This window comes from Crocuta crocuta, unplaced genomic scaffold (genome assembly GCF_008692635.1).
Source record: "Crocuta crocuta isolate KB4526 unplaced genomic scaffold, BGI_CrCroc_1.0 scaffold313, whole genome shotgun sequence".
Lineage (NCBI taxonomy): Eukaryota > Metazoa > Chordata > Mammalia > Carnivora > Hyaenidae > Crocuta > Crocuta crocuta.
Window position 1 is genome coordinate 368879 of NW_027527814.1, and position 16754 is coordinate 385632.

At 48.3% G+C, this 16754-nt stretch overlaps 2 protein-coding genes across 3 annotated transcripts in view; both read left to right on the plus strand.

The window, feature by feature from the left end:
- Positions 1-2883: 2883 nt before the first annotated feature.
- LOC144240954 (glutathione S-transferase theta-1) lies at positions 2884-12641 on the plus strand. Of its 2 annotated transcripts, XM_077775385.1 has the most exons (5): positions 2884-3061; positions 4875-4962; positions 5548-5698; positions 11824-12000; positions 12174-12641. In XM_077775385.1, exons 1-5 carry the CDS (start codon positions 2950-2952, stop codon positions 12366-12368), a joined length of 723 nt encoding a protein of 240 aa, XP_077631511.1. In that variant the 5' UTR covers positions 2884-2949; the 3' UTR covers positions 12369-12641. The 2 variants fall into 2 exon arrangements, with proteins under 2 accessions (XP_077631511.1, XP_077631515.1); XM_077775389.1 differs by lacking the exons at positions 5548-5698; positions 11824-12000 and having other exon boundaries at positions 12174-12374.
- Positions 12642-14874: 2233 nt separating this feature from the next.
- Positions 14875-16754, plus strand: part of LOC144240764 (glutathione S-transferase theta-3-like) — a 7025-nt gene continuing 5145 nt past the window's right edge. Inside the window, exons 1-2 of the mRNA XM_077775165.1 lie at positions 14875-15096; positions 16505-16592. Coding sequence (XP_077631291.1) covers positions 14985-15096; positions 16505-16592 — 200 coding nt within the window. The 5' untranslated portion in view covers positions 14875-14984. The remainder of the gene's footprint in view (positions 15097-16504; positions 16593-16754) is intronic.

Genomic DNA, 16754 nt, shown 5'->3' on the forward strand with positions numbered 1-16754 from the left:
TTTTAAAAAATAAAAAAATAAACATGATTAAACTGTCAATAATAATTGATGACTTCAATATTCCACTTTCAATAATGGATAAAATAATAGGACAGAAAATCATCAAGGAAATAGAGGACTTGAATGATGCTATAAACCAATGGACCTACCAGATATATATGTGGAACACTTCACCAATGACCACAGAATACACATTCTTTTTTTTTTTTAAGTTTATTTTGTTTAGTAATCTCTATACCCATTGTGGGGCTTGCATTCATGACCTCGAGATCAAGAGTTGCATGCTCTTCCAACTGAGCCAGCCAGGTGCCCCAGAATACACATTCTTCTTAAGTGCACATGGAATATTCTCCAGGATAGACCATATGTCAGGTCACAAAATAAATCTCAATAAATTTAAACAGATTGAAGTCATAGCATGTGTGTTCTTGGGAACACAATGGAGCAAAATTGGAAAATAACAGGAGAGGTACCTGGGTGGCTCATTCAGTTAAGCATTCAATTCTTGAATCTCTCTCAGGTCATGATCTCATGGCTCGTGAGATTGAGCCCCACATTGAGTTTCTCACTGAGGAGCCCGCTTGGGATTCTCTCTCTCCCTCTCTCTCTGCCCCTCTCCCACTCATACTTTGTCTCTTCCTCTCAAAACTAAATAAAACATAAACAAATAAAAAGCCTTTATCTCCTTTTCTATAGAATAATGAATCCATCAATCTCTTCTGAGTTGGGTTACATGAGTCAGACCCAAAGAAAAGGATTAATCCTGAATATGGACCAAAGTGGATTTTGAACCTTCAAGATTGAGGCTGAGCCCTAAAAAGGATCCCGGCCAGCTCCTCTCGGAGTGCTGACTGGGGTCAGTGGAAAGTAGGCATCGGGTAACTATCTGTTGCCTCATCTGAGTGTCTAGCTCCTTTTTCAGACTTCAATATCTGAAATCTGAAATTCTCAACCTTCCTCAAAAAATGTTTTTATTTTTCAGTTAGGGGTGCCTGGGTGGCTCAGTCAGTTTAGCGTCTGACTCTTGATTTTGGCTTAGGTCATGATCCCAGAGTCATGTGATCGAGCCCCATGTCAGGCTCCATACTGAGTGTGGAACCTGCTTAAGATTCCCTCTCTCTCTCTCCCTCTCTCTTTCTGTCTCTCTCTCTCCCCCCTCCCCCACCTCATGTGCACTCTCTCTGTCTAAAAAAGAAAAATTTAAAAAAACCTTTTTCGGGGTGCCTGGGTGGCTCAGTTGGTTAAGCATCCGACTCGGCTCAGGTCATGATCTCACAGTCCGTGGGTTCGAGCCCCATGATAGGCTCTGTGCTGACAGCTCAGAGCCTGGAGCCTGTTTCAGATTCTGTGTCTCCCTCTCTTTCTGCCACTCCCCAGCTCGTGCTCTGTCTGTCTCTGCCTCAAAAAATTAAATGAACGTTAAAAAAAACCTTTTCCTCTCTGTTAAAAATCATTATTACCAACATTTCCTTTCTTCACAGAAATCTTCCTTTTCTATGTAGAAAACCTTATGTTCTTGCAGGTGCACTTTTCAGTTGGACTTGTTTTAGGAGGTGACACTGACAACACTTAACCAGCCAGGTGGCAGACTCTAAGGGACTCCTGAGTAGCAAGGAACAGGCCTGAAGTCCAGGCTCACCAGGTGTGTCTAGTGGTGATGACTTGTAAGGGCCCTGTAGGGCTCTAGTCTCGCCATTATTTTATCTATCTATCTATCTATCTATCTATCTATCTATCTATCTATCTACCTACCTACCTACCTACCTACCTATCTATCTATTTACCTACCTACCTGTTTATTTCTTATTGAGATATAATTGACATATAACACTGTGGAAGTTTAAGATGTGCAACATGTTGATTTGATGCATTTGTATATTGTAATATAAGCTGACACCTCTATAATGTCTCCTGATTATCATTTCTTTTTTTGTGGGAAGAACAATTAAGATCTAGTCTCTCAGCAACTTTGAAATTGTAATACAGTTGTTGACAACTAATGTTGTTAACATTGTTGACTAATAGTCATTATGTTGTGATAGATCTCCACAACTTATTTCTCTTCTACTTGCAAGTGTGTACCCTTACACATCTTTCCAGTTTTCCCACCGTCAGGCCCTGGTAACCACTATTCGACTTTGTTTTTGTGAGTTTGGCTTTTTTTAAGATTTTGCATGTAAGGATGGTTTTATATAAATATATATGTCTCTCTTTCTCTGTCTGACTTCCCTCACTCAGCATAATGCCCTCGAGGTCCATTCAGATGGTCACAAGTGGCAGGATTTCCTTCTCTCTCGTGGCTGAATACTATTTCATTGTGTATGTACACATGTTCTTTATCCATTCATCTCTTGATGGACACTTAGTTGTTTCCGTATCTTGGCTACTGTGAATAAGGCCGCAGTCAACGTGGGTGAGCAAATATCGCTTTCCTAGCCTGTTTCCATTTCATTTTAATATATGCCCAGAAGTGGGATTGCTAGATCTCTCCCCATGCTTTGAAAGAGGGAAGAAACAAATTCAGGGAATGCGAGACACTGTGCTGGTAGGAGCGGGAGGACCAAGGACAGGGAGTACAATCTGAGCAGAGTGAGTTACCACAAAATGCTAAACAGAAGCCCTGAGGCTGTGCCATTTGCTAGCATCGCGATCTCTGGAGCATGGGGCTAAGAACTTGCAAAGTGGTGAGTGAAATAAGACGGTCACAAAGGGCCCTCCGATGGACGACCATCGCGTCATCCCCCCGCCAGCGGGTGGTGCGCTAGTGTTCCTGACTCTTCGGACAGTCCCGTGGCCGCGCAGCCATTGGAGCAAAGTGCCGGGTGCCCGGAGCTGCCCAATGGGGAGCGGCGGCCGGTGGGGCGTGGCCGCGAGGACCGTGTATGCGTTCCCCCGCAGCTTGGGGTTTGCAGATCCCTTGGGTCTCGAGCCTGGTCTTTCCGCCCGGCCATGGGCCTGGAGCTTTACTTGGACCTGCTGTCCCAGCCCTGTCGCGCCATCTACATCTTCGCCAAGAAGAACCGCATTCCTTTCGAGATGCGCCCAGTGGAGCTGCTCAAAGGTGGGCGGAGGCTCGGGTTTGGGAATCGAGAGATCGGGAAGGAACGGGGAGGCCAAATATTGCTTAAAAAGGTCTCCGACGCCAACTCCTTCTTGGCGCCATCGCCGAAAAAGGTGAGCCACCAGGGAGATCGAGATTCGGGTAATCCCCCAAGCTGTGCTCCGTCCCACCGAAGAGGCGACGGGGCTCGGCGGAGGCCGAGTAAAGGAGGTGGAGAACTCGAGGAAAAAGAGAGACCTCGTGAGCAAAAAGAAAGGAAAGGGTGCACCTGGACATAGGGATAGAGGACGTCCCAAAGAGAGATGGGGGCAGGAGGAGGGCTGAGCATAGAGGCGAAGGCAGAGCGGAGCCCCTCCTTTGTGGCCCCCAACTGCTGAAATTCTGCAACAACAGTCACTGTCCCAGAGGTCCCGACTTTCCAGCCCTGCCCTATGGATTGGTCCAGTCTGCTCTGGGGGGTCCCCCTCTCCCTTCCTCCTGCTTTGCCTTCTCCTGCTTTACCTTGCCCTCTGCCTCTCGTTCTTGATGGGAGGGGCTCCCCCTGGGGGTGTGCTGGGAAGGGGCAGCCTGGTGATCCCTGCACTCTCCGCAGGAGGATTTGTTTCTCTGGCAGGCTCCCCAGGCTCCAAGGACACACCTGGAACTTGGGGGGTAAGAGGGAAGCAGAACCCAGGTATTGTGGGTGGGCAAGTAGGGTAACTCTCCTTGGCTGAACCTTCCCCTTCATCACTTCCCCACAGTGTGGGGCCCTTGCCTGCTTTTGTGCCTTTGCGCTGGCCTGTCCCTCTGCCCGAATCATCATCTTCTTCCCCTCCAGGGGATTTTCCACTTGTCCTGCCCAGGGGTTACTTCTGCAGAGTACAGGGGAGAAGCCATGGGGACAAGAAAGCATCCCAGCCAGGCTGTTAAATAAAGGGTGCAGAGAACAGTGTGTTTCACTAGAGAGGAGGGCAGGGGCATCTGGTGAAGGAGCACTCTCAAGGGAGGGAGGAGGGAGGACAGTGGGTGTGTTTGAGGCTAGAGGCTGAAGGCAATCATATATGGCTTTGAGGGACTTCCACCTCATCCTGGGATAATGGGGAGCCACCGAAGGCTGTTGAGGAGAGTGTGAGCTTAAGTGTCTCTTCAGAAGCTTCTCTCTGGCTGCATGTGAAGGAGTAGGAACCTCCCAGATATACTCAAGCAGAGGCCAGTGTCCCCGGGGACACTAGGCTGCACCTTTTGGGGACAAAAATGCGACTGTTCCAGCTCCAGCGAAGCCTGAAGACAGGGCTAGCTCCTCATGTCCCCAGTGGCCAGGACAGGGTGAATAAGGGGACACAGAAGAGCTGGTAGAAGTTGTTTGCAGGTAAACAGATACCAGGAAAAGGCCACTTCTCTGTGTTTGGTGACGTTATCTTAGAGTCCACAGGGGCACTGTAAGAAGTCAGAACTCCATTAGCATGAACAGCCACCCTGGTCCGGAAACTTGGGGCACCCTGAATATGAGCTTAGGAGGCTGGGGATGGTATAAGGATGGTGAGTGGGGTGCGTAGGAAGGCCCAGCGGAAGCACCAGATCCTGCGCCTTGGGCCGTGGTTGGAGACTGTGCACAGTGGGACTTGGCATGGGCTGTAGAGGTTCATTTTGCAACATCTGGCGTAACAGTCTCTTGCTCCTCCCAAAGTGGCCCTGACCAGCCGAGGCCATGCAGGAGAACGGCTGAGGGCTGGAGATGAGCCATGACGTTGGGGTCTGGGCATAGTAGGGAGTGAGCACAGGCCACGCAGGATCAGCGGTAACTCCCTCACCCAACACGATGTGCTCTCTGCAGGCCAGCACCTCAGTGATGCCTTTGCCCAGGTGAACCCCCTGAAGAAGGTGCCTGCTTTGAAGGATGGGGACTTCACCTTGACCGAGAGGTAACTGCTACCAGATCTCACTGGAACCATCTTGTCCCAACCCTTTGTTTTAGAGACAATTCGAGCATACTCAGGGGCCTTCTAGGGCTACCCCTTTCACAACGCCATGATAGCCTCATAACCCGGGGCAGGAGGAAGCTCCAGGTGCCTTGTCTGTTCTGTTCCATGACCCTGCAGCAACCTCAGTGTTTCTGACAGGGTGCTTTAGGGAGAACAGACATGACAAGAAAGCCTTTTTGAGCAGTCAGGCTGTCTGAGGCTAGTCTGGATGCCAGAGGATGAGAATGGGTGCAGGCTAAAAAGAACTAAGCTTCTTTAAGGCTCAGCTTTGATGGTGTCTCCTCCAGGAAGCCCTCTGATCAGAAACTGTCACTGAAGACTTGGCAGGATACTCTGCTGTGGGCTTTTGCCCAGTGGTAGGATGAGCTTCGGTGTTAGCCTCAGAAAGACTCTCAGCTCCTCTGAAACTGTGCCCTGGGCAAGTCCCTTCACTATTCTAAGCATGGCTTCCTGGCACATTGTCAGGAGGATTAAAGAAGGGACTCTGTATAAAGCCCCTAGCGCAGTGTCCTTCCTCCCCTGCAGTGTGGCTATCCTGCTCTACCTGACCCGCAAGTATAAAGTCCCTGACCACTGGTACCCCCAGGATCTACAGGCCTGCGCCCGTGTGGATGAGTACCTGGCATGGCAGCATACAACCCTGAGGAGAAGCTGTCTCCGGGCCCTGTGGCATAAGGTGAGGCCCCGGGGTGGGGGTGGGGGTCAACAAGGGTATCACCCCAAAGGGGTCAAGGCACCATTGCATTCTTCTTTTCCATTTGGATAATCTCTACTGATCTGACTTTGACTCCACGAATTCTTTCTTCTGTTGTGCCCATGTTGCTTTGAAACCCATCTAATACAGTCTTTATTTGAGATACTTATTTTTCAGTTCTAGAAATTCCATTAGGTTCTTTTTTTTTTTTAATTTTTAAATGTTTATTTATTTTCAGGAGAGAGAGAGACAGAGAGCAAGCAGGGGAGGGGCAGAGAGAGAGGGAGACACAGAATCTGAAGCAGGCTCCAGGCTCTGAGCTGTCAGCACAGGGCCCCGACATGGGGCTCGAACTCATGAACCACAAGATCATGGCCTTAGCCAAAGTTGGATGCTTAACCAACTGAGCCACCCAGGCTCCCCTCACTAGGTTCTTTTTAAAGTTTCCATTTCTGTGCTGAAATTCACCATCTGTTTACCCATTTAGTCCACCTTTTCTTCTATATTCTTTAGCATATTTATAATCATTACTTAAAAGTCTTTGTCAGCTAATTTTAATACTTTGGTCCTCTGTAGTTCTATTTCTATTGGCCATTTTTTATCTTCCTGATTATGGGTCACATTTTCTTCTTTTTTTTTTTTTTTTTTTTTTTTTTTTGCATGTCTTATAATTTATTATTGTGTGCTAGATGTTATGTTTAAAAGAAGGTAGGGGGACACCTGGGTGGCTCAATTGGTTGAGCATCTGACTCTTGATTTCAGCTCAGGTCATAATCCCAGGGTTGTGGGATTGAGCCCCACGTTGGGCTCCATGTTGATCATGAAGCCTGCTTAAGATTCTCTCTCTCGGGGCACCTGGTAGCTCAGTCGGCTGAGCATCCAACTTTGGCTCAGGTCTTAATCTCACTTGTGAGTTCAAGCCCCACATCCGGCTCTGTGCTGGCCTGCTTTGGATTCTGTCTCCCTTTCCCTCTGCCCCTCCCCAATTCACACTCTGCCTCTCTCTCTCTTAAAAATAAATAAACATTAAAAAAAACTTTTAAAAAAGATTCTCTCTCTCCCTCCCTCTGCCTCTCTCCCCTGCTTGTGTTCTTTCTCTCTTTCTCTCTCAAAAAAATAAAGAAAGAAAGAATAACTTTAAAAAAATAAATGAAAGAAGTCAGAGGTAGAGGTATATACTAAATACCCCTAGAAAGAGTTTGCACTTTCCTCCATCAGGCAGCCATTGTGTGAGGTTCATTTCTTCCAGCTAATCAGGAGGTGGGTTAGGTTGTAGCTTTAGTTAGTTTCAGTTCATCTCTGGTTCAGATATGGTTTTTTTGTTTGTTTGTTTGTTTGTTTGTTTTGAGGTGGGGAGAGGCAGAGAGAGGGAGAGAGAAAATATCCCAAGCAGGCTCTGTACTGTCAGTGTGGAGCCCAACATGGGGCTCAAACTCACAAATCATGCAATCATGAGCTGATCTGAAATCAAGTGTTGGACATGTAACCAACTGAGCTACCGAGGGGCCCCTGTTCGTGTTCACAACACCATTATTCACAGTAGCTAGATGGTGGGAGAAACCCCAGTGTCCATGGATGGATGAATGGATAAACAAAGTAGTATATACATGCAATGGAAGAGTATTCAGTCATAAAAAGGAAATAAATAATGCAATATGTTACCATATGGATAAACCTTAAAAACATTATGCTAAGTGAAATAAGCCAGACAGAAAAAGACAAATACTGTATGATTCCACTTTTTAAATATTTATTTCTTTTTTAAGGTAAAAACATTTTTTAAGTTTATTTATTTATTTTGAGAGAGACAGAGACAGTGTGAGTGGGGGAGGGCAGAGAGAGAGGGAGAGAGAGAATCCCAAGCAGGCTCTGCCCTGTCAGAACAGAGCCTGATGTGGGGCTCCAGCCCACGAAATCATGAGACCATGACCTGAGCCAAAACATGAAGTCGGACACTTAACCAACTGAGCCACCCAGGCGCCCCTATTTTTTAAGATTTTAAATTTATTTTTAAGTTAAGTCTACCCCCACCATGGGGCTTGAACTCACAACCCCGAGATCAAGAGTTTCATCCCCACTAACTGAGCCAGCAAGGAGCCCCTTATTTTATCTTTTTAAATATTTTTTATCACTTTTTTTGAAGTTTATTTATTTTTCTTAGTAACCTCTATATCCAATGTGAGGCTGGAACTCACCACCCCAAGATTAAGAGTCGCCCATTCCTCTGACTGAGCCAGCCAGGCACCCCTATATGATTCCACTTACATGAGATCCCTAGAGTAGTTCAGTTCATAAGATGAGAAAGTAGGAAGATGGCTACCACGGGATGGGGTCTGAGGTGGGGGGAGGAGGGAAAGGGAAGCTATTGTTTAATGGACAGAGTCTTATTTTGGGATGATGAATGAATTTGGAGATGGATGGTGCAGGTTCTTGAGTCTCCATGTCATAAAAATGAACACTGAGAAAGAAAACAGTTGGAGTTTATTAGAGATAGCTTGTACACAAGGGCGCCAACAAGAAAGAAGAATGTTGCCCCCTGCCTCCCCCACCATAGAATGTATGGCTTATAAAGGCACTTTTCCAAAGGGTGAGGGGCTGGGAGCAGGGAGACATCAGTCCCACGGTCATTATCTTGTGATGGTTACTTTTTAGTGGACACAAGACAATCACAGGATGCCTCTCTTCATGGTCAACATTCTTTAGGACTCTTGGTAGATAGAAATACTCATGCAAGCAACATTTAAATTGTTACATTTAATTTTGCCCAGATAAACATTACTCCCCAGTGGCTTATCTCTCTCATTTGTTCTCTTTCCCAGGAGATATCTGTCTCTAAGCTTAGAGAAACTTTTTTTTAAGGCTTATTTATTTATTTTTGAGAGAGAGAGAGAGAGAGAGAGAGAGAGAGAAAGAGAGTGGGAGCAGAGGAGGGGCAGAGAGGGGGAGACAGAGAATCCCAAGCAGGCTCTGTTCTATCAGTGCAGAGCCCAACTCTTTTGACCCCACCAACTGTGAGATCATGACCTGAGAGCTGGACACTCAACTGACTGAGTCACCCAGGAGCCCCTAAGCTTATGGAAACTTTTAACCCTTATCTTAGACCAGTGGCTTTTAAAGGAGTTAAGTCTCTCTTGCTTTCCCTGTACTATCTTAGTAGTGATGGTTGTACAACAGTGTGAATGTGCTTAATGTCACAGAATCATATACTTAAAAATGGTTAAGACTGGGGGCGCCTGGATGGCTCAGTCAGTTAAGTGTTTGATTCTAGTTTTTTTTATGTTTTTTTTTTTTTTTTAATTTCTGAGACAGAGAGAGAGAGAGGGAAAGAGAGCATGAGCAGGGGAGGGGCAGAGAGAGACAGAATCTGATGTAGACTCCAGGCTCCAAACTATCAGCACAGAGCTTAATGTGGGGCTCAAACCCATGAACTTTGAGATCATGACCTGAGCCAAAGTCAGACACTTAATTGACTGAGCCACCCAGGTGTCTGATTCTTGATTTCAGCTCAGGTCATGATCTCACAGTTCATGAGAGTGAGTCACACCGGGGGCTCTGCGCTCACAGCATGGAGCCTGCTTAGGATTCTCCCTCTGCCCCTTCCTTGCACATTCTCTCTTGTTCTCTTAAAATAAATATATAAACTAGAAAAAAAATTGTAATAGTTAAGATGGGAAATTTTATGTTATGTGTTTCTTACATTAACTAAATATAAAGCACTTAAAGTAACAGGTAACCAGTAAAAAAAAATCATTGATGAAATATTTTGCATCTTTTTTTTTTTCCCTAAGTCTTTAGAATCTGGTGTGTATTTTGCATGTGCAGCACATCTCAGCGCTAGAATCAGCCATGTTTCAAGAGCTCATTAGCCTCTTGAGGCTAGTGGATACCATATCAGACATCATAGGGTTAGTCGTCTTTTTTTTTTTTTTTTTTGGGTTTGGNGAGAGAGAGAGAGAGAGAGAGAGAGGGCGGGGAGAGAATCTTAAACAGGTGATTGTGACCTGAGCTGAAATCAAGAGCCAGATTCTCAGCTGACTGAACCACCCAGATGCCTTGGGCTTTTTTTCTTTTATTTTTTCATTCTTTCTTTTATTTTCCATTTTAAAAGTTCTATAACTCTTTGATGGCTTTAAAGAAAAATAAGATTATTTTCTTTCCACCATTGTTATGATGGGAGCTATGGTTTTTGTGACTTTGATATCCTAATCAGAAATGGGATTCCTCATTTTTTAAAGTGTATGGGTCTTCAGGGCCTCTGGGTGGCTCAGTCGGTTGAGCGTCCAACTTTGGCTCAGGTCATGATCTCACGGTTCGTGAGTTCCAGCCCTGCATCAGGCTCTCTGCTGTCAGCATGGAGCCCACTTTGGATCCTCTGTCCCCCTCTGTGCTCCTCACCTGCTCATACTCTCTATCTCCTGTCATTTTGTATATAACACAGAAACAGAAGCCAGAAGCCAAAAAACCTCTTGGTTGCCCTCATTCCTTCATGAGAGGCCACCTGCTCTGGGATCTGGTGGGAGTCCTTCCAGGTCACGATTTTATACATTATTACATTTATGTGTAGTCATAAACAAAATAAAGTTTTGCTTTTAGTGTTTAAAGTTTTATATAAATGCTCTCATATTTTGCAATGTGCATTTTTCTGTATTGCCATGGGTGGATCTAATTTGTCCATTCTTAACCTACTCTATAGTAATTCATTATATAAATAAATCAGAATGTATGTATTACCCTATTATGGTCTTTTATATTTAACGAGGAACAGGGCACCTGGCTCGCTCAGTGGGTAGAGCATGTGACTCTGGATTTCGTCCCATGTTGGGTGAAGGGATTACTTAAAAAACAAAACAAAACAACAACAACAACAACAGAAACTTAAGAAAAAAGGGGCGGGGGAACAAAACCACTTTTTAAAACCCGAAACATTTTGGATCCACCAAATCAGAACAGAAGGGAAATGTAGACAGTCTACAACCTCTTGCAGGGGTGAGGTGGATAATAAATGAGGGAGGAGGGCTGGGTGGGATTCTGCAAACTGAGAGCCCATCAACATCAGCCTTAGATACTGAGCAGGGATACCCTATGGCCAGCACCCTTTACATTAAAAAGAAGCTGGAAATCAGGACTCTCATATGAAATGTCCCCATTTTTAGATGTCAGCAACTGATCCACATTTTCTAAAACTCTATAGCCAAAGGAAGGTTATTAGCTCAGGTCTGGCCTCCAGGGCACCAGTGGGCAATCATTGATTCTGTCTACTTTGTGTGGGGGAGGAAACTGAAGCCCAAAGCCAGGACTTATGTACAATCCTAGACCTGTATAGTTGTTTACCTGAATCCCAGGCTCTCCCAAGCGACCATACCAAACAAAGCATGAAGCCTCCGTCTGACGCTCCCCATTCACTGTGTCTCCCAGATAGCTCTGCCAGCCATGAGGCTGTTGATGGCTTCCCCCTAAAACACCTTCCTCCTGGAATCCTGGAGACCCCTCTTCCCTTGCCCTCCTCCTTAGTCCCTCAAAAATGTCGGTTCTATTCTTGACTTAGTCTTTTCTTGGCTGTGCCATCTCAGGCAACTGGCTGTGCATCTCTGGGCCCCACTTTTCCATTTATAAGAGGAATCATGTACTATTACTCCTATATTATAGATGAGGAAATAGAAGCTCAGAGGGTTTGAGGATTTTGCTTTGGGTCACATGCTCTGTAAGTGGCCGAGTGGAAATCTTAAAAGTTCATCTTCCTAATTATTTATACAGTAAGAGGTACTGACTTTATATTCGGGGGGAAAGATGTTATAAAATAGATTGTTCCCAAGCTAGATGCCTACTTTCAAAGTATAAAACTCATTGTTCAGGTCCCCTTTGAGAACGACTTTGAGTTCTTCTGTCAGATGCCTCTGAGGCTAGCCATCAGAGATCACAGAAGCAGGACTATTTCTGTGAAAGATGGTCCTTTGGGAGTTTCCCTGCAGGCCTACCCAGGCTAGAGAAGAAAGGTGCATGCAAACAGAAAGCAGCTCAAACTGGGATGAGGAGGCATACTTGCCTTTCTGCCCTGGAGGCTGTCTGGGTGGGCTCCTAACCCTTTGCTTTGCTTCCCCCCCTACCAGGTGATGTTCCCTGTTTTCCTTGGGGAGCCAGTATCTCCTGAGATGCTGACGGCCACCCTTGCTGAGTTGGAGGTGTCCCTGCAGTTGCTTGAGGACAAGTTCCTCCAGAACAAGGCCTTTCTAACTGGGGCCCACGTCTCCCTGGCTGACCTGGTAGCCATTACAGAGCTGATGCATGTGAGTGCTATGGATAGGGTGGGCCTGCTAGGCGGCGAGGGTCCTGGGGAGTTGCTGAAGTCTTGCTTATGTACGGAAACTTCTTCTGGAGCTCTGCAGTCTCCAAACCAGGCTGGTGCTGCCATCCTTGACCTTACCCATCCACCCCCATCCTGTTCTCTTTCTCCCTATAGCCTGTGGGTGCTGGCTGCCAAGTGTTCGAAGGTAGACCCAAGCTGGCTGCATGGCGCCAGCGTGTGGAGGCAGCAATGGGAGAGAAGCTCTTCTGGGAGGCTCATGAGGTCATCCTGAAGGCCAAGGACTCTCCACCTGTAGACCCCACCATAAAGCAGAAGCTGATGCCTGGGGTGCTGGCCATGATCCGGTGAGCCAGGAAGCCTTGTCTCTGCTCTGCCCTGGGCAGTTCACAAAGCACCTTTATTTCCAATGTCCTATGGGAGCCTGGCTCAGAGGGCAGGAGTGACTTGCCTGAGCCCCACTGTCCCTCTGCTCTCCAGGTTAGGTCCCTACACCCACGCCATCTTCTGCAGCGGCCTGAAAGCCACAATGAGAATGGAACACCCAGATCTTATCTTCTTTAATCACTGCATTTTGCTTTCAGTTTAGGAAATAAACCTGAGCTCAACCTGAGCCTGCACTTCTAATAATGTGTGATTTATTTGACCTTCTGTCTTGGCCCTCGTCTTCTCTATCCCAAAGACAACACCCCTTCCTAAGCCCTATGGGTCAGCTTCTCCATGATGGTTGCCAGGAGTGAAATTAACAAATGTCCTCTAATCTTCTAGTTTTTGGAGAAAGTGATTTGTCAGACAGCATAGAGGGCAGCAGGCATCCCATATGTGGTGGCGGTAGGTATGGTGATCAGCCAGTTGGCTGGACCAGTCTCCCAGGATATGGCCTTTTGATACCAAGCACTGTAGCTCATGTGTCCTGCATCTGTTCTGTGGAGTTGGTCAGGAGGGGAAAATCCAAATCGCAGCTCTCCTGGTCAGGAAATCAATCATGCAGGGCCGTAAAGGCCATGCCTGTGATCTGTAAACCATATGCAGGCATAGTGTGCTAAGAATGCGTTTTATTTATTTATTCATTTACTTAATTACTTTTATTTTAAGTAGGCTCCATACCAAGTGCTGGGCTTCAACTCATGACCCTGAGATTAAGGGTCACATACTTTACCAACTGAGCCAGCCAGGCACCCCACCAGACTGCATTTTAAAATAATATTCTGGCGGGGCACCTGGGTGGCTTAGTCAGTTAAGCGTCCGACTTTCGCTTAGGTCATGATCTCGTGGTTCGTGGTTTCGAGCCCCGCGTCGGGCTCTGTGCTGACTGCCAGCTCAGAGCCTGGAGCCTGTTTCAGAGTCTGTGACTCCCTCTCTCTCTGACCCTCCCCTGCTCACGCTGTCTCTCTNAGCTTGGGGGGGGGGGCGGGTTGGATTGAAGGGTGGCCAAAGAGGAAGAAGGGAAATTGGATATTACAGTAATCCTGCCAAAGGCAATTTGTGCAGGAGGGCAGGGCAATGAAGGGAATGGAGAACATGGTCCTTTCCAGTTTGGAGAGAAGTGAAGGCACTTTTCTGGGAGGATAGGTCTTACATGAATCCAGAGCTTAGGGGGATCAGGGAGGCCAAACTATTCTTAAAATTTCCAAGAACAACCTCTTGTCAAGGGGCTTTTTCTGAATCTTGGCTTTGGGGGCAGAATTTACCCCAAGAGCCTCTCTTAGGGGATGGGGTTCATAGCCACAGACTTCAGGAGCCCTCACGGTGTCAGTTGGAGGACTTGGCCTTGCAAAGGCAGTGGGGAAGTTTCAGCCCTCCTGCAAACCATTAGGTGGGCCCCAGGGGCTTCAGCCATTTGCTAGAGGGATTAGCTGGATTGTGTAATGAATATGACCCCAGGGATTAGGGAGGGGCGGCTCATTCTTTCCAGTAGTGTGGGCCTGGCCTCTGCAGTGAGCTGGGGTCCAGAAACCTCCCCAGCCTCCATCCTGGCCACTGGCCATAGGGGAGGCTACTGCACCTCTTTTCTCTTGCCTCCCTTTGTGCTCCCGGGGAATCAGAAGCCCCTCCTCTCTCAGTCGGGGAGGTGGTTTGGGCCAATGGAAGGCACCCAAGCCCTTTTCGGTCCTAAATTAAGTGACCTTAACGTCCTGTTCCCATTACCATCCCTCACTGCCCCGGTGTGAGTTCGGCTTTTGGCTTCCTCCAGCAAAGCTGAGGATGGCAGAAAGGATTACTCAAGACTTCATGCAAGTCACAAGAGGTGAGAGGGAGGCTAAGGGAAGTCTCTCAGAGCTGCTCGCAAGCTGCAGTATTTATTGAGCATACATTTAGGGAAACATTGTGCAACACATCGGTGGGCTATGTGTCAGTAAGAACGTATAGAAAACGCGCAGAAAAACAAGGCAGGATAAAATATTACATGAGATAACATGACCTAAGGAATTTATGGGTATAGTCAGGATCTAACCCCTAGATACACATTAACTAGAGAAGCGAAGTGAGTTTCCCCTAGATACACATTAACTAGATAAGCGAAGCGCGATCTGCTGTTTTCAGCAAGACCAGAAAGCAGTGTTCTGCTTTACAATGTGTTCCCTGTAATCTCCTAACCCAGGATATAGTTATTTGATTTCCAACACCTTTGGTAGATATTGAGGTCAGGGGAAGGGCAGTGACCTGGCAGCAAAATCTCGGGTCAGAGGCCAAGTCTCCCAGTGCCAGTGCCGTTTCTACCCAGAGAACCGCAACACATTCTCGGAGAGGGAATGAGGGAGAGCTGGGGCGTCTCTGATTGGCCCAAAGTTCTCCGGAGCCAGCCAATGGGCTGGGAGGCGGTGGCGGGGCTCAGACACTCCCCCAAACCCTCTGACCGGATTGCGTTTGGCTCTTGGTCCAGTGGCCCGGCGGTTCCAACCAGCCGTTCCTGATCCCAGTCTTGTACCCAGGGCGCGACCCCGGGGTCGGTCCTCCGCTCCCGCCATGGGCCTAGAGCTCTACCTGGACCTGCTGTCCCAGCCCTGCCGCGGCGTCTACATCTTCGCCAAGAAGAACGGCATCCCCTTCGAGCTGCGCACGGTGGAGCTGCTCAAAGGTGGGCCGGGCAGGCAGGCAGACAGGCTGGCCCTGGGGCCTGGGCCGCCTGTGCGTTGAGGGACCCCGCCCTCCCGCGCCGCAGACCGGCTAGAAGGGTCACTCTCCAGTATGGAAACCGTGGCTTCAGTTATCGGCTGTGTATTTTTCAAGAGCCCAGATCTTTGCCTAGGGGTGCGAAACATTTTTCAAAATACAGGTTAAGAGGGAAGAGAGCAGGCAGAGAACAGTGGGGGGCGCAGGGGACTGGAAGGCGGGGTGCGTGGGGAAGCGAAGGGAGTGCGCCAACACCCGCACACCGAGGCTGGTAGAAAGCAATGAAACTGCCTCCTCGTTTCTTTACTGGAGTAGCCCGCGTCTCTTGAATTTCTGCATCTGCCAGCAAGAGAGAGTTAGTTGCTCCACCTGGGGCCGGGCCCCGCTTTACTTCTACCCGCGGCTGGCCACCTCCCCTCCACATTTACAGAATCCAGGGGACGAGGCAGGGCTGCAATCCGACAGGAGAACAATTGGACAGTAGGCCTATCCTTGGGCAGGCCAGGAGGGAAACCCCTTCGTGGCAGAGCCTGCCCATCTGGTCTTTGGTGCCCCCAGCCTGGGACACCAGCTGCTGTGCTGCCACCTTGCCCTGCTTTTCTGGCCCTCTTTGGGACGGGGGCTGGGCACAGAGGCATTTTCTGGAGGGAGAATGGGTGGGGGTGATTCTCTTCACCTAGTAGAAGAGAATCTACTTGGCCCACACGTGGGCTTATGGCCAGGCAGGAGCCTGGTTCCGGGGAAGCCCTCTGACTCCACACACAGTGAGTGTTGTACCTCCCAGCACTGCCCCAGCTCAAGGAATGTAGAAGTGGTTCAGACCTGGGAGCACCCATTTGGGGAAGGAGCCTTGAGGGTTTGGCACCAGAAAGAAAGAAGAGCTGCGCCGGTGGAGGCTGGGTGACTGCATGGGGCAGGGACTCCTGGAGGGAATGAAGCTGGACTGAGGGCTGAGAGCAGGTGTGTCTGGAGCTCTGCGGGGTGGACAGGTCACCCAGCCAGCATAGGAAGATGAATCACAGGGGGGCAAGCCTAGAGCCCAGGGAGGAGGCTGGAGTGCCCGGCCAATGGATGGAATTGACTGGGGATGGAGATGGATTACAGCTGTAGGAAATCACCCTCCCTCCATATCCAAGCTGAGTTGCTGCTTGGCTCAGATTTCCAAGGGGGTGGACACAGGAAGGGTGGGCCTCTGGTTGGGGGACACAGGGTCTGTGATCTGGTGACCCGCAGAGTGGTCTCCTTCCTGTTGCCCTGCCTGAATAGGGATAAAGGCATCCGAAAGCTGCTACCTGGATGTTGAAATAGGGGTTGGGCAGAGACCTCAGAGGGCTCACAGTTCTCCTCACCTGCCGCACTGTTCTCTCCCACAGGCCAGCACCACAGTGATGCTTTTGTCCAGGTGAACCCCCTGAAGAAGGTGCCGGCCTTAAAGGATGGGGACTTCACCTTGGCTGAGAGGTATCAGGTCCCCAGACTGTTACAGGCCCTGTGAGGCCGGTCAGACATCTGTATATCTATGACTGATGGCTTGGACCATGGCTTATGAGCCCTGAGCACCTGTGCCAGCCCCAGCAGGCAGAGCAGCTGAGGGCTGGGAGGGGCTATTGGAGTCATGGTATC